This window comes from Epinephelus moara, chromosome 2 (assembly GCF_006386435.1).
Source record: "Epinephelus moara isolate mb chromosome 2, YSFRI_EMoa_1.0, whole genome shotgun sequence".
NCBI lineage: Eukaryota > Metazoa > Chordata > Actinopteri > Perciformes > Serranidae > Epinephelus > Epinephelus moara.
In genome coordinates, this window is record NC_065507.1 from 31,966,137 (window position 1) to 31,982,524 (window position 16,388).

Sequence of the window (16,388 nt, forward strand, 5' to 3'; positions counted from 1 at the left end):
TCAGCTGACAGCACAGATAGTCTATACAATCACCACAGTTTTAAGGTGGACACCAAAGATTAGTGTCACCAGTTCAGTATCATACAGTTCTCATTCAAATGGGTGTCAAATATTGCCACTTTGTCACGCCCCTTGGCATGTCATATTGACGCCAAAGGCACCTTTTAGCGACTTTATTTGACGCACAGGCCTTTAAATTCACTCACAATTCACTCCAATGTAAACCCATTTGTGGCAACACATGATGCTCAGAGCAACTGACATAGTATAAGGAGAGTAAGGTGGACGGGGTGGAGGCTTGTGTCAGCGTTGTTTTAAAATAATGTTACATCACCTACGTCCTGTGTGAAACCAAAAGTCACTATTTTGATGTAACGTTACATCATTTTTGTACTGTTGTTGTGCACTGTTGTCAATCAGATGACATATTTACGTTACTTACTTTATGCTACGTAACAAACCTGCTTACTCTTTTTTCTAATCCTAACCAAGTAGCATTGTTGCCTAATAGTTTCTGCAATGCATCACATAGATATGCTACAAGATACCCTGTGCGTAGCTATGAGACGCTGGTGGGCAAGACAAAGCGTCAGTATTTGACGAGTATCTGAAAATGAGAAAAAGCTGTCAGTATCCGACTGAAAGTCTTCTCTGCTGTTCCGAAGTTATGGCGTAGCATAATGGCCAGAAAGTGTTTTTGCAGAACATTACGACGTCACAGTGAAGATGACCTTTGACCTTTTGAATTGTAGCCAATTCCTATTCCTAACCTATTGTAGCCAAATAGAAATGTTTGTGAAATTTTGTCATAAATCGCACATCAGTTCTTCAGTTATGGCCAAAAATGTGTTTTGTGAGGTCACAGTGACCTTTAGCCACCAAAATCTAATCAGTTCATCGCCGTGTCTACGAGGATGTTTGTGCCAAATTTGAGGCAATGCCCTGAAGGCATTCTTTTCATATTGCATTCACAATAATGTACCAGACGGACGGATGGACAACCAAAAAACAATGCCTCCCGGATATGGTTGTCGCCAGCAGGGGGGCACATTTTCTATATTTCTCCGTCTAATTCCCTACAGCACATACATTCAACAATACCAGTATGCTCCACCTGGCTGCTGGGCCATGATGTATGGTAAAATTATTTCTATTTCTAATAAAAGAATAAGGTTTCAGTTTGAACAAGGAATTATCAAGACCCAGCAGAGCATCACGAGGGAACATACCAAATGTCTGCTAATGTGTGTGGGTCATAGATAGGCAGTCATTACCTTCAAAGAATTATATATCATTAAATAGGATCTAAAATTGAGGTATGAAGGGTAAAAAGGCCAACAATTCCCACATTGTTCACCTGATGTGGATGTAAAAGCTTTCAAATTAAAGCTGAAACTCAACACTTTAACCTCAAAGTTATTGTTTCATTTTAAATCCAGTGAGCAGGAGCACAAAGCCAAAACAAGAAAACGACTGTCATTGTCTTTTCTAAATGCATTGTACTTCTCTCACAGCTGAACCCGATCTAAAGTCTCAGTTATTAATATATCTGCAGAGAGCGATAGAAAAAGGCTGTGCTTTCTGCTTCAGATGGCAGGTGAAACTAACCGTGGATTACATTGACATCAAAGTAATCAGATAAAGGGACAATTCAAGCACAAACATCTTATATAAATGGTAAGTTACTGCAGTATAAGTATGCAACTGGAGGTTCCCTGACATGCATATAAATGGTGTTGACGTAGCTTGCTGTAATTCTGTTTGTTAGGACACCCCGTCGCTTAATTATTACTTAATTACTGGAGCTGAGTCCACCTAAAAAAATGTTTTGACCCTCTGACAACATGAAAGTGATGGATGACAAAAACGAAACAGATTTCAGTGCTTAAGGACATATGGTCTGTGTGTGTATGAAGTACAGACACACAAGCATAGAAGTTGTTTAAATCACTCAACTTCAAGTGCCATGGCCATCTGTCAGTCACAGAGCCAAAAAAAGCAATATCCCCTTTAAGCCAGCGAAGGTGTATTACTTTTTGGCATCCATTTCATCCACCGAACATCAATCCAGTGCAATGGTATAATGCTCTTGTCACCACTGACAATGGAGAGACATTACTCTCACCTTGGTTATAGAGATGTAAGTCATTTTACGGCTACATAGTGATAATGCTGTCAGAAAGTAAGAAAGACAGAAAGATCGGCAGGGGGGCACAAAAAAGAAATAGAGTGAAACAGAAAAAAATGAATAAAAAAAGTTTATTGTTATTCCTATTTTCTGCCTGTTTTTACTGTAATGTTACCAAGTCATTGTTCCCAGTGTTTGCCAGGATCCTTTCTGCTAATTCAGCAGCTACTTCAGATTTGCATTAATTAAGCACTCCAGATGCAATAAGCATGATATGATTAATCATATATTAAAGCATCAATGTGTCATTATATCCTCTAGATTATTCATACTGTAAGTCAGGATGTAAGCAAGTAACCCATGTAGATTTATGACGGTGTGTTTCCACGTTGTGTTTGGGATATTAAATCTTCCATTTTGACAAAGATATCCATCATATCTATAGTTTCTATACTGACAGGAACACAAAGAGGGCTGGATATTGCCATGATCCCACTTCAATTTCACAAAGGGCGTGACCCTGGTCACTGCAGACCCTGCACGGTGATGATGGATAGGTGAGATTCATTTCCAGACCAGATCTGAACAGGCAGAAAGCCTGCACACATAGAGCTAGGGCAGAGATGGCAGACTGTTGGCAGAGAGCAGAGATAGCAGAGTGCATTTACACCAGACATGTTTGGAGTGGTTTCTTTCCAACTCTGAAGTGTCCACCCTTTCAGTTTGCTTCATTTTGGCAGGTGAGAACAAAGTCATCTGGGCTCAAGTGACACCTCCCATTTGCAATAAGACTGCCTGAAAATTCAGGTCGCAGTCCTGCATGGTGTGATTACATGGCGGTCAGTCAGAGCTGAGAATGTAATCCTGCACTAATAAAGGGAAATAGAACCAAAATGCAAAGCTCGCTTGGCAGAAGGAGGCAGATGCTGACATTTTATAGCTAGCAATAACTCCTGACAAAACAAACTGAAGGCAAATCACTCTTTACAGATAATCATATTCAGCTTCCTCTTCCCATTTTCTTAACTAATGAACACCACAGTGGGTAAATTATGCCAAAGTGTACACAAGTGTTCATTATCCTTGGCTAAAGCTGCGGATGAAATATATGCAGGGAGACGAGTCTCCAAATTGTACCATTAATGAGCTATTTGTTAGGGTGTTTTACCTTTATGCACAGTTTGTTTGTGAGTGTGAACTTAAGCAAACCCAAAGAGCAAAACTTTTCCATTTTGGTTCAGACAAGAGCAAACAAACTGTAGGTTTGACCGCACCATTAGTTTTACCTTCACTCCTGTAGTCCTCCTGAGAGCTGAGCAGACTCAGGGCTGACAGGGGATGACTGGAGAAAGCAGGCCAGTCAGGAGTCACCAGCCCACCACTGTGGTGTTGTCGAGGTCTGCTGCGCGAGTTGAGCACTGACGAGCTGTCTGGTTTCATTCGTAATACCGCTGCATATGATATAGGCCGTGCTGCAACAGCTCTTGCAAAGTCTGGGAAAAAAAAGAAAGACAGTGAACAGTTAAATCATATCATATCATATACGGTTACTTTATTATGTTGGTCTATTCTGTAAACACGTCATGGGAGAGGTTTCCCTACTGTGTTGCTTTACCTCCAAAGGGTCTTTTGGGGAGTTTTAGCTTATCTGAATTGAGGGGCTAAGGCCAAAAGATGTACAGATTGTAGAGATCCTTCAGGCAAATTTGTGATTTGTGATACTGGGCTAAATAAATTTAATTGACTCAACTAGTCATGTCTTTGAGTAAAATTAGTCTATTACTCAATGGCGACAAAAATTTGACCCGAAGAATGCTGTCTTAGAAAAATATTTGGAAAAATATCTTGACTTGATGTCCATATGGTGAGAAAAAAACAACAACAAGAAAATGCTAATTTGACGGTTTAAACTACAAAAGATTTTTGCCAGGCAACTTCAGTGGATCATAGCATATTGGGTATAGAATTAACCTGCCACCAGCTCAAAATGAGATCGAACTTTTCTGTGGATGTCAGTTTATGACTCACGACAAAGGCCAAAACGCGGCCTGCAACAGACAGTAGGACTCCGTGTTCCTAGCCCAGCCAATTGCCGTAAAAGCCTTTTCCTCTATTGTTTTGCTATGTAATTTTGTCCAGGAATTGTGGCCCCTTCTGGTTGGTTAAGAAAAAAGAGAAGTCAGCAGTCAATGGCAGTATAAAACAGTCATAAACGGGATTTCCAACAGCTGTGCATCACCACAACCACAAGGGATCCTCGAGCATACAGTCATAAATGTGCACACAAAATATAAGGTTGACTGGTCCAGTAGTTTGTGAGATTAGCCACAGTCAGACAGATACAAACACACAAACACGATCAAATGCATGACCCTCTCCAGGTTTACCCCACACGGAGATACAAATCAGAATGCTTCATGTTTGATTAAACAGTGTATCATATTGTAACCTCTGTAATCTACTATTCTCTGTACAATCCTCCTCCTCTATAAAACGATGAGCTCGAATCAGTTTCCCTTGCTGCTGCATGAGAAATGATATGCAACAAACTAGTGTTCTACGAGGCAGAGATCTTGCCGAACAGAAACACAAAAGAGAAAAGAGCGGAGACAGCAGGATAAGGGGGTGTCACGATTCAGAGACAGCTCTGAGCAGAATAGCAGGGAAAAAACCTAGAATGCATTTCTTACAGTCTGCAGGAAATACATACACTGTAGAAAAACATGGGCATAGTACCTGTGATGTAATAGATTTCTGAGGAAAAAAGCCAAATGAAGATTTGGAGCTTTGAAGCCTTGGTGAGTCTATATCAATTCCTCCTCAGGCCTAATATCCACTTAAGAGAACAATAATTTTCCAAATCATCACCAAGGCACTTGTTAAAAAGAAGTGAAATACCCAATAAATATCTAACTTCTTATGTAAAAACTTCTTTATTCTCCATTACTAGAAGAACGCTCAGAGTTTTTCTCCTTTGGTTCCCATGTAGTCAGTCCTTTTCTGGAGCATAGTTGCCATTTACCATGTAAAGGCGCTTACAATGCCTTAGGTGAAAACATGCACTTCTTACAAGGTACAACAGATACTCTGCCTATTCTGAAAATCACCATCATCAAAGTCTCCAATTGTATAAAATGGTGTAGTGTAGCAGAACTGGAAGAGAAACAGCTTCCTTTAAAGTAAAAGAGTCCATGGAGGGTTCAGAATATTATCCTCTCTGAAATGTAAACTACACTTGAGGCTGTCACTAGTCATTGTTGTCAACGCATTATTCTACTACTCACATTTAAGGAATTCAATCCACTTTATGTAGGGTAATGTGCCAGTGTGTTGTCTTTCATGATACTACGAATGCAACAATTCAAGATTACACACGCAATTAGCTCACCCGTGACAGCTGATCATCAATACATAGCTTCCTAAGCAACTGTACAATACAGACACAAATAGCTGAAACATACTGAAGATATGGAACCAGTTCTGTTTGGGTATAATGCTTAAAGAAAACTGCAAAAAACGCTTGAATCTCAGCAAGAGTCTAATCAGAGTTCTGCAAAGGGGGGTGGGAGTGTTATGCGCTGCATGATAAAGTGCTATAAAAGAACTGAACAAAACTGAGAAATAATTATGTACCCTCAGGGACTTGTCAGCTGCAAAAATACTCCTATCTACAAATGGAGAGAGGGCAATTACTGTATTACATATTATAGGGAGAAGCCGAATATGGGACTCTATTTGAAATTAAAGGTATTGTGAGTTTGAAGATTGATAAGCAAAGCAATTAGTAGCAGGTTGGTAGTAAGCTGAATTATATATCTTGCTGAGAATCAGCTCGATGAAGGCGTAAACTATGCTTCCTTTGACAGATGGTAAAGCTGAAAATCATATTAACTTCAGGTAAGATAAGTGATGCCTGATGAGTGATGCTACCTTAATCATAACATGTAGATATACGAACACACTATGTGATGTCATACCAATTATCTCATATTTATAGACACTGAACAGTGGTTCAACTGGTTTCTACTGGTCTTAGAAAAATGTCCCTGTACTTTGATTTATAACAATTCTCATAAGCACTGTTTATTGAAAGCAATTACTGGGTTTAATGCCTCTTTATCCTAAGCATTTTTCTCCTTTTGGATATGTTTTATTGATTGGTCAGCATTTACTTTTTGTGACAACATAAAGTCTTCCTGAGAGTTATAATTCTGATCCAGCGTCTGCTATTTCACATTTTTGCACATCTTACACCATCTTTGTCTCTCCTTTAATATTTAGCTCTGCTATTTGAAGATCTCTGAACATGAACAGAACATTATAGCAACTCTAGGGTAAGAAAAAATGACAGATTCTGAGAAACATCAAAGTTTTCTTTTGAACAATACAGCATTGACACACAAGCCTCCAAATTCAGAAGGCTCTGCAAGTGTCAGGCGCCAACTCATCACCCACCTCTGTCACTGTGAAGTCCTGTTTTGCAGGAAATGAGGAAGTTAACAAGGTTATTGAATGAACTTAATGAACACAATGTAAGCTATATTTTGTTAGGGATTTCCTGGTGACGTGTGCGTCATCAAGAGGAAAGGTATATCATAGTGAAGTGAACTAATTACTGTCCGCTATATTTGCATCAAAGCCTCTTTGCACATCTGCTCACTATGTGGGGCTCACTAATCATCATCATTATCAGTGTTTCACACTCCGGCAGTATATACATTAATTAAAACAGAGTTCAGAAAATAATCCACACCTGTTTCATCTGAATGAAACCAAACTGTCAGCAGCAGACTGGACTTTAGTCGGTTTGTTACGGACATGAATATATGACAGCACATCCCAGCATCTCTCTGACAATTAAGTTGTCACAGAGATATAATATGAATTAATCCTATTAAAGGATGACAGCTGCACTGACTTCATTAAGTAAAGGCTCAAACTGCTGTCAGGACAAAAGACTCATTTCTCTTACAGTAGTACATGTGAGATGTAAACACATCATACCATCTCAATGCCAGCTGTTGTTCTTCTGTCTTGGTAACACATTATCATGTAATGTAAATACATTCATTAGACTTATGATTTGTGATAATAAATATGATGTGGAAGAAGGGTTCCCAGCCCTTGGCATTGCAGGACGAAGAGAAGTGAACCGGACAAAAATAGTAAAGGATCACACAGAGAAGTAGCAATAACACACTGAGCTGCAGTGTTAAGGCAACCTGTCACTGCAGATTCAGACCGGGCCAAAGCCATAAAGGATTCCCCCCGAGTGTGCTTAGGTGACAAAATCGAAACAATTGAGCCAAGTTATAATGTTGTGTAACATGACTATGGCTTTGTGGTTAGTTCATTCAGTCATGCTGCAACAAAATCAGAGAGGCGCTGATTTGACTTTCATTGTGAAGGCTGCAGTTTTGCAGCGCTGCTTAATTGTTCTGCACAATATTGAGCAGCATTTCTAATACTTTTTCTTCCCCCCTTTTAATTATTATCGCTGAATGCCCACTCTGGGGATCAATAAAGGCTAATCTTAATGTCAGTGGAGGTGAAAGTGTTATGTTGGATTGTACTTAATATTTTTGAGTGTCCCTGCAGTAATAAACTGGTAAGACAGTAACAAATCTCGACTGCAGGGGTGACCCCGACTCAAAAAGGTGACTGGGGATATTTGGGTCGATTTTTTTGCCCTTTCTAGTTCAGTAGTTTATTCATAAATAATCTTATTACAATTAATTAATGGGGAAATGGCATGAAAATGTTGCTTGAGTGTGGTTTTGTCAGTGAAAACATTGAAAATTAGAGGCATCTCAGTGTGCACTCAACATATGTAAATCTAATTCATGGGAGAATCTTGAAGAAAATTATAAAGCTTTTAGTGGCAATGGCCTATTATTCCCATTTGTGGATACATAGTAAATAAAACTGCATTCACTGGATCTCTTATTTTGTGAGTATTTGCATATACATCATACAGTGTCAGTAAGAGCCTATACATGTCATATTGTTTTGCCGAGTGAAAGTTATAAAGGTCCATTTCCTTTTTCCAGGAAAATAACATTCCAGTCTGAGGCTAAACCCTGACAAATACAGAATACTAAAAAAAAAAAAGTCTCTTTTGTTTGTTTGACTACTGAAGCCGACAGGCACTTGCTCTTGTCAGCTGTCACCTTCATCTGATAAAAGCAATGACCCTTGCAGATCCCACTGATCCCTATCTTTCAGAGGGTGCAAAATCAGAAACACTCATTGTTGTTGAAAGGGCTGCACCTGCTGCATTTTAGGGAGCCGGAGAGCAACGCCATCGGAGATCGTTTCAGGTCTTAACACCACCTTCATGATAACATCGCTGGAGGAGACAAGAGCCATTTAGTACTGAACAAAGCACAAAAAGCCAAACGCTCCTGTTTCCTTGTTATTATTATCATCCGGATGGTAGACTGTGGGTTTACTTGAATGGAGATGACATTTTGGTGTGTAATTATCATATTACTGTATAAATTAAGCATTCAATAAAGTCTTAGAAAAGCAGTGAAAATTCTCTCAATATAAAATATGCTTTAACTGATATTTATTTTTTTAGGTGGGACTTTTTCAGGTGGTTCAAATACGATTTGTTGCTGAGCCTCGGTACGTTGTTTTGCTTCAACATCGGACTGCAGCCTGTTTCTCCAAACTGGGAGCATGCTGCCTGGCATCTACTACACTGACTTTGAAAATTACCCCATACAACCCCACATCAAAAAAATCTGAACTATCTCTTTAAGTGTTAGGTGCTCAAGATTTTCTGGCAGAAGACGCCCCAACCCTCTGTTTCAGAGACCCCTCCCCCCTCCAATGTTGACACAAAACCTTCGCCCTTTGCTAACAACAGAGGTGAAGGTGAGGCTAAGGGGAGATGACATATTCTAAGTGAACTGAGGGAAGACCCCGGGAAATAGGGAGAAACTCATCTACTTGTATTAGATCTGCTTGTATTAGGTCATTGTGTTGGCACAGCGCATGAGACACGTGTGAGTCTCAGGCTCGTCTGCAGCCTCTGGACGACTGTGGTGTGAAAAATTAATTAGAAAAACATACAGTAAGTAGGTGAGACGCTCATGGGGACTCAAGTAGACGGACATGATTATCCATAGCCTGTAAGATTAATGAAGACCTTCACAGGGAGATTATATTGACTGAAGCTGATTATGCTTGAGACCATTTATTCAGCGGGATATCATTACAGATAGAACAATCCATACATCATATGCAACCTCACCTCACCTCCTATCACAGCGGACTACTTACTAAAACCCAGTCTTTTCTCCCTGATCCTCAGTGTACGATGGAAATTGTATGAGTTTCTTCAACCTTGCCAGAGTAACGATGAAACCGCAGTGGTGTTGTATGATGTATGGTATTATGCCGTCATGCCTCTTAATAGGGAGTTTGGAAGTCTCTATCCAGCATGCTGTTACTGATGTATTTTTTCTTTAATCCAACGCCCATATTGGAGGTACACCATAATTCTACAGTGACATGATGGATTAAAATATTAAGCAAATGACAACAAACTTTTGTAATTGGCTTCAGGCTATGTGGCACATTATAGCACGACTCCGTTTCACAAACTTTGGCGTCAGCACACAGGCTCATTGTACGCACTTGTGTACTCTGAAATGCCAAACTCACAGTCCCCTGGTACTGATTATAGTGTTGATCACTGTACACACCAAAGATTCTTGACTGCCAAGACTTGAATGTTGAGCCCAACTCGTCATGCTTACAGATAATCAACAATAAATTTCTTTTTCTTTTTTGATTTCATTTCCTGGGCTCAAGTTGTGAGTATAAGAGGACAGGCTGTCACAACTCAGGTTCTTCTGCCAGTTGGAGGAAGTCCATCAGGCACTGATGGTGGGACCAAAAATAGATCCCAAAGTTTGTGTTTTTATACATCCAAGATAATACTTTGAAGATAACCTCAATTGCTTGGGTATGACTTTTAACAAAGCTCCATATTTTAACTGTTTGAACTCTGCACTAAAAATACTGTGCCACTGCTTACATTGGTTTTTATTATTGTGCTGCATTACTTGGAGTATCTTCACATGCCGTAAAAGTCTGTACAACCTAAGCTAAAAAGTTACGCAAGTTAATAAACTATAATAATTGAGTATTGAAATGGTGTTGTTAAAACAAATGGACATTTTTCATCAGATTTTACTAAATAAAAATACAAAAAAATATTAAATGTAGAAACATAAAAAACACCCCATAAGTTATTTAAACTTTGTAGATTATTTATTTTTTTTAGATATGATGATTTTTTTAAGCAAAGTTAAAGCTGCTGTGATTCATCATACGTTTCTAAGGCCCAGTCACACAGTTTTGCACCTCACTTAATGTAGCACAGTGATGTCATTACCAGCATACAACATAATGACACAGAAGACAGAGGCCTTAGCTTTCTGCTGCAAAAAAATGCACGCTATAGCTGTTATAGTTTTTATTTTAAATCGATATACAGAATTATGTAAACAACAATCTCCCAGAGGCCAATACATGGAAAATCCTGGGGACTATTCTGGCGTAATTATGGCAAAATACTACATTTGCACCACCTGTAAGGTAAGATAACATGAGGTAATGACATGGTGAAGGGAAGACAAAAGCCTTAGTTTTCTGCTGCAAAAGAATTAATGCTCTGGCTATTATGGTTTTTATTGCAGATTGATATATATCTAGGATTATGCAAACAACAACCCCCCGCAGCCATTACAGGAGGTCTGTTTTTTTAAAGGGTTAATGGTTATTTTTAAGGTAAACAAATACAGCGATATATTTATTACATGGTCCAGCTCTGGGAAGCGCATGCAAATACTCATCCATTTCCCCATACGCAACCATATATCTGGTGCACGACTCTTTTGCCCTTGGTGAAAATGACTTCATGCATCACTTATACAGCACTACACATCTACATTCCCTGCAACCCCCTTTTAATATTGAGATACCTCACAGTTAGCTGAGGAACAGCTGAATTACCATTCCACACTTAACACTCTAAGTTACAATGTATTTCAATCAGAGACGGACCTGGGGGAAGAAAAAAGGGCCCCAGACATCATGCCTGCCCAGCCCACTTTTAAACATGAGAGAGATTTAATTGTGCTGCCTTCACTGCTACTGCTTGATTTAAATATCCATGGAATGAATAAGGACTAAGACAGGTACAGAGGAAAATAAAATAGAGCAGGGGAACTGTTGTCTTCAAAGGATTTTCACAATATTCAGAGAGAACAGGAGGTCAATAATCTATTACACAAGCTATCATGTCAAAAGTATCATAATAGACAAAGACTGCATCACACCCCTGGGAGTGGCTGCTCACGGCTCCCGCTGCTGAGAATATTGAAAACCAGTTTGAAGTGCGGCGCTCTTACTAAAATGTGACATCTTTCCGACAGTTGTGAGCTCTAAAAGCATACTGAGCTCTGTTTTGACGAAAGTGGAAAACCACAACTTTAATATTTTTTACTTGTATACCTGCAGCTTTCTCTGCTCATGTAGCACTAATTTCAAAAGTATTTGTGTCCATCGACTGCATAGACAGCCCAGTTTTATCTTTCCAGCAGTGAAATATTTCTTTAACCCTTTGAAACCTGGAGAGACATCAGTTTTCTTCTTTAGACGCTTTTCATCAGTATTTGAACCTTTGACCTTTGAGCCAATTGGTGCAATTTCTTTCAAAAACATGGGATTAAAGGCAATGAGCAACTTGGTAAGAAATGTCTGACCAACTGCAAAAAAAAAAAAATATATATATATATAAAAAAAAAAAACAGGAAAAAAGAAAAAAGCTAGGGGAGAACTATTTACTATTTACTAAAATATTTTTTTTTTACTATTTAGAATAATGGTAATAATTATTATTATTATTATTAATAATGGTTACAAGTCTAAATTTATTAGAATTATTAGGATTTTTAAGCACTCTTTCCAGGTCATTTCCTTGTTTGTTTGTTTTCAACTTTGTTTCTTTCTTCCTTTTTTTTTTTTTTTTTTTTTTTTTTAACTAACTTTATAGTATTTTTTTAATTTCTAATTCTTTAATTTTACAAATTTCTCGCTTTTTTTTGGGTCATTTCTTCTTCCATTGCCTTCTTCTCTTATTTTTAAAAGAAATCAAGCCAATGTGCTCAGGTTTCAGATTCAATTAAAGGTATACTACATAGAAATTGTTGGTTATCGTTTTTAACAGTATCTCCAGTGAAAGTGAAAGCCAACCCCAGATTCACTCTCATTTGCTATATTTGCCATTTTTTCAGCACTGTGTCCGCCATTTTTGTTGCTTCTTCTTGGATGGGTGCAGTTTACGGTCTGGCACCTTGTCGTTACCTTTTAAAAAGTCCCTATCTCACCTGCACACTGTGAACAAGAATGTCCGAAAAAAAGAGGAACATAAGATGAAGGTAAGAAAATACAGAGAGATAGGCAGGGTCTCTGCAGATAAATACTCTGCTACACAATTCTAGTGGGTCCTAAATTATTTATTTAGAAGGAATGCCTTTGTATGAGTCCATATATTGTTTGCATAGTTTATCTTTATCATTCCACACTGTAGTGTCTTCAACATGTAGACTGTTTTCTTCCCAAAGGTTTGAAAATCTCTGCCATGATGGTATAAACACTGCAGACAAAATGTGTGTCACTAATTTGAATCATTTGATTAATGTATGGATGGATGATGACAGGAAATACAAGTTCCTACAGGAGATCTGATAAAGGCCTGCAGAGAGTCATACCTCTAAAATAACCAAACAGGAACAAGCTCAGAAAATTTCTCCCAAGGCTAAAGAACAAAGACAGCAAACACAAGTAAGGACTTGTCATTGCTTGTTATAAGACAACAATATGCCTGAGGACAAAACTGATGTGTAGTGTGTATCTTCTTTTTTTTGGGTTTTATCCTATGCCCATGAAATTTCATTTGTCTGCATTGTGTTATTTCTCCTGGCTCTCTCATCCAACAAAAACACATGACTTTATAGAGGAAGGCACACCATGATATTATAAATGGGCAAAATGGGATAGTGGAGTATGTTCTGGAAATATTTTGAACATGAATGTGGAGAACATTAGAGTAGATTTTTCTGTTTATGAATATATTCAGTTTTCCACCAAATTAAATTGAATTATTGCAATAGTTTTATCCTGACTTAAAGTAGCAAAAGTTCAGGATTAATTAAATGAAAATTTTCCAAAAAAAAAAATAAAAAATATATAAACCTATACAGAAATATTGCCTCTCAATCATCACTTATGACCCACTAGATGTGTGTGGTGGTGTTTTTCCACAGACTCTGCCCTCTGTCTGTACTTCTTATTTTCTGTGTCTGGGATGTTTATTGGCAGTTACCCCCACAGTGCTCAGGTGAGGTTGGGGCAGACCGTAAGAGATGCAGTGCCAAGAAATGCAAATATAACAAGGTGAAATGCCAAACGAGAGTGAATCTGGGGTTGGCTTATACTTTCACTTTTAATGGCGAGCATTTTCACAAACATCCTGCATACCTGTATACCTTTGACAACATGGGCTGTATATGTCTATTATACTAGCCAAGGACAAACCGAGCCACCGTATAAAAGATGGTAATTTTGGTCTTGCGAATACAGTTGGCTAATATGCAAACAGGTCAACTGTAATTTAATGGTTCACCCAATGGAACATTTTTTGACATCATCATTGCTGAAAGGTTAATGACTTGCAGTTCAAGAATTCCCATATTATCATATTTGATTGAATGTAAAAACATTATAATCCCTCCACTTTCCTTTCCTTCAATGCCATCCAGATACACAGTAAACTACATAGATGCCAGATTTTAATGAGTGTGTCTAAAACTTAGAATATTCTACTTGTTTAGCTTCCAGAATATCTAGATATTTTTACCTCTAGTGGTTGAAATGGCAAAGGTGGTCACATATTTCTCTCCACATAATTATGGTATGTAAAGGTGGGGAAATCAATCCCTTTACAAGCCCTGTGAGGCCTTTGAGAAAGAGCCTACCTATTTTTCTGAGAGACAATTACTCTGCAAAGCAGTAAGACAACAGCAGTCAGTGTTGCAGGAGAGGGCTGAGATACCTCTAATGAACAAGCGGAGCAACTTCTGTCAACTTTATGCACCCAAGGTACCACAGATCCTGAGATCAAAAATCAATGGACAGAATTGACTCAACTGAAACAAATTAACTGCACAAGCCACCGAGTCCCTGTTTATAAACTTGATAAACTAGTTAAAGTCTAGATAAACAGAAAACCTCGAGCTGCAATGGGTTTTTTCTCTAATGTAGTGCTTAATACATTTAAAAAAAAACAAGAGCAGCTGAAGTCTACGTATTCTGCTTCCTGTTTTAAAATTACTTACAGTGAGAATGCCAAGGTTAAAGTCACTATTAAGTATCTCTAAAAAGTACATTTTGTTTTTGATGGTATTTGCAATAGCAAGATGATTACTGTGTGTTACAGTTAGAAACAGGAACAGGTTTCAGGTGGGGTGAACTCAACAACATGATTCATGTGCATACTTTCTGTTGACTGAGACTTTAAAAGCAACACTGAATGAACTATTTGCATCATGTTCCCAACTTTGTTCAAACATCAATAATACATAAAGATATGAAATGCTGAAAATAACATGAATACTTTACAGCACTGTGGGTCTATTCATTGTCCAGTCTCACAGGAGACTGCAGAGTCTGTTGCTTTTCCATTCAGTTTTCCCATTTCTCTGTTCATGGTGTTTGCAACAACAGCACCTACTGTACTGTAGCAGCCATGGCCTTTGCTGTTATCTCACATAAATCAGATAGACACCCACGCCAGATGAGACATTTCTGAGAGATCTCTTAAGTGCTTGGTCTGTACAGCTTTCAATAGTCGTTGCACTTTTGCGATTACACTGCAGTTGAAATTTCTCTTTCTGTTGTCTTTGACTGTGTATCGTTCTGAGTCATTCTTCAATCTGATTGACTTGGACTGAATACTTTTTTTTAACACATAATTTAGTCAAAACCTTTAATCTTTTTTTGAAATCAAAAATGAAGATCAAAAAATGAAAATAGCTTTTCTTACATTTCCTTAAACTTGGAACTTGGCGAGGGTGGATGCACAGTACGTGACAACCAGAAAATGAAGGCGACTTTCGTTTTCCCTTGAGAGGTTTAATTTTACTCCATCATGCCTTGATCTGCTTCAAGAACCGCACAGGACCCAGAAGTTGAATTGTCAGTGCTGCAGTTTACTTAAGTGTGCTAATATCCCCCACACTGTCTTATTCCCTGCTGTATCTCTGAAGCCAGATGAGCCTCACATGCAGGGGTGACATAAGCAAGATATGACACTGCAGTATAGTAAACAGGGTGGAGATGGAATACAGCGGTGAGAGCAGGGTTGATAAAGCAATTTCTTTGGTTAAGCTTCTTGTTTTGTCAGTGAGGTCCAAGATATCTTTAAAGATATCCTCAGGTAGCCTCACCATTTCTCCTACACATCCCCATGCCTCTCCCGAATCACTTTCACTAACTCCACAGGGAGGCAAGATTTACACTTTAAAGACAACTGTTTCAAATGCTTTTGATTCGATGACAACAACATTTTAAGTGCTTATGCAAATAAACTCCCAGGCCTGTCTCACCTTAAGCGTACAGTTAGGAAGAATATATATACAGTACTGCAGTGTACTATAATGCTGAATTGGCTTTCACACTGACAGCCTTTATGTAAGTGGCTATCTCCATCTGTCACTGTTAGAAGCCTTAGGCCCCAAACAGAGTGCATTCTGCAGGTTGCAAAACAAGAGGTGCACTGGTTTGCCTTTTTTTTTCTGTTGTTAAAGCCTGCCCCAATCAGACACTGTGCTGTTGTTGCTGTGAGTTGCTAGGTAAACAACAAACCACCCATCCTTAGCTTAACCGCTATTTTGCTGTGAAGGAAACTCACAGATCTGTACTTTAAAATCTGCATGAAAAATGGACAGGTAGAGGGCACTTGCTCTGGTTCTGTTTGAGGGTAAGAGGCTGTTCCCAAAAAGCTAGGGCTGGGCGATAAATCAATTTTATCGATTAATTCGAATTTGTAGTTTAGGCCGATTTGTTTTAATGAAAATCTAGTTTCTCTTTAAAATCCGCCACCTCCGCTCCACGCTGGGCTCCCGTAGTTCAGAGTGGGCTCACCCCCCCCCCCCCCCCCCCCCCCCCCCCCACCCCCCCC

At 38.7% G+C, this 16,388-nt stretch overlaps 1 protein-coding gene across 1 annotated transcript in view; it reads right to left on the reverse strand.

The window, feature by feature from the left end:
* The window catches only part of cntn5 (contactin 5), a 137,151-nt gene that overhangs the window by 82,472 nt on the left and 38,291 nt on the right, over nt 1–16,388 (reverse strand). Inside the window, exon 3 of the mRNA XM_050064823.1 lies at nt 3,415–3,621. Coding sequence (XP_049920780.1) covers nt 3,415–3,621 — 207 coding nt within the window. The remainder of the gene's footprint in view (nt 1–3,414; nt 3,622–16,388) is intronic.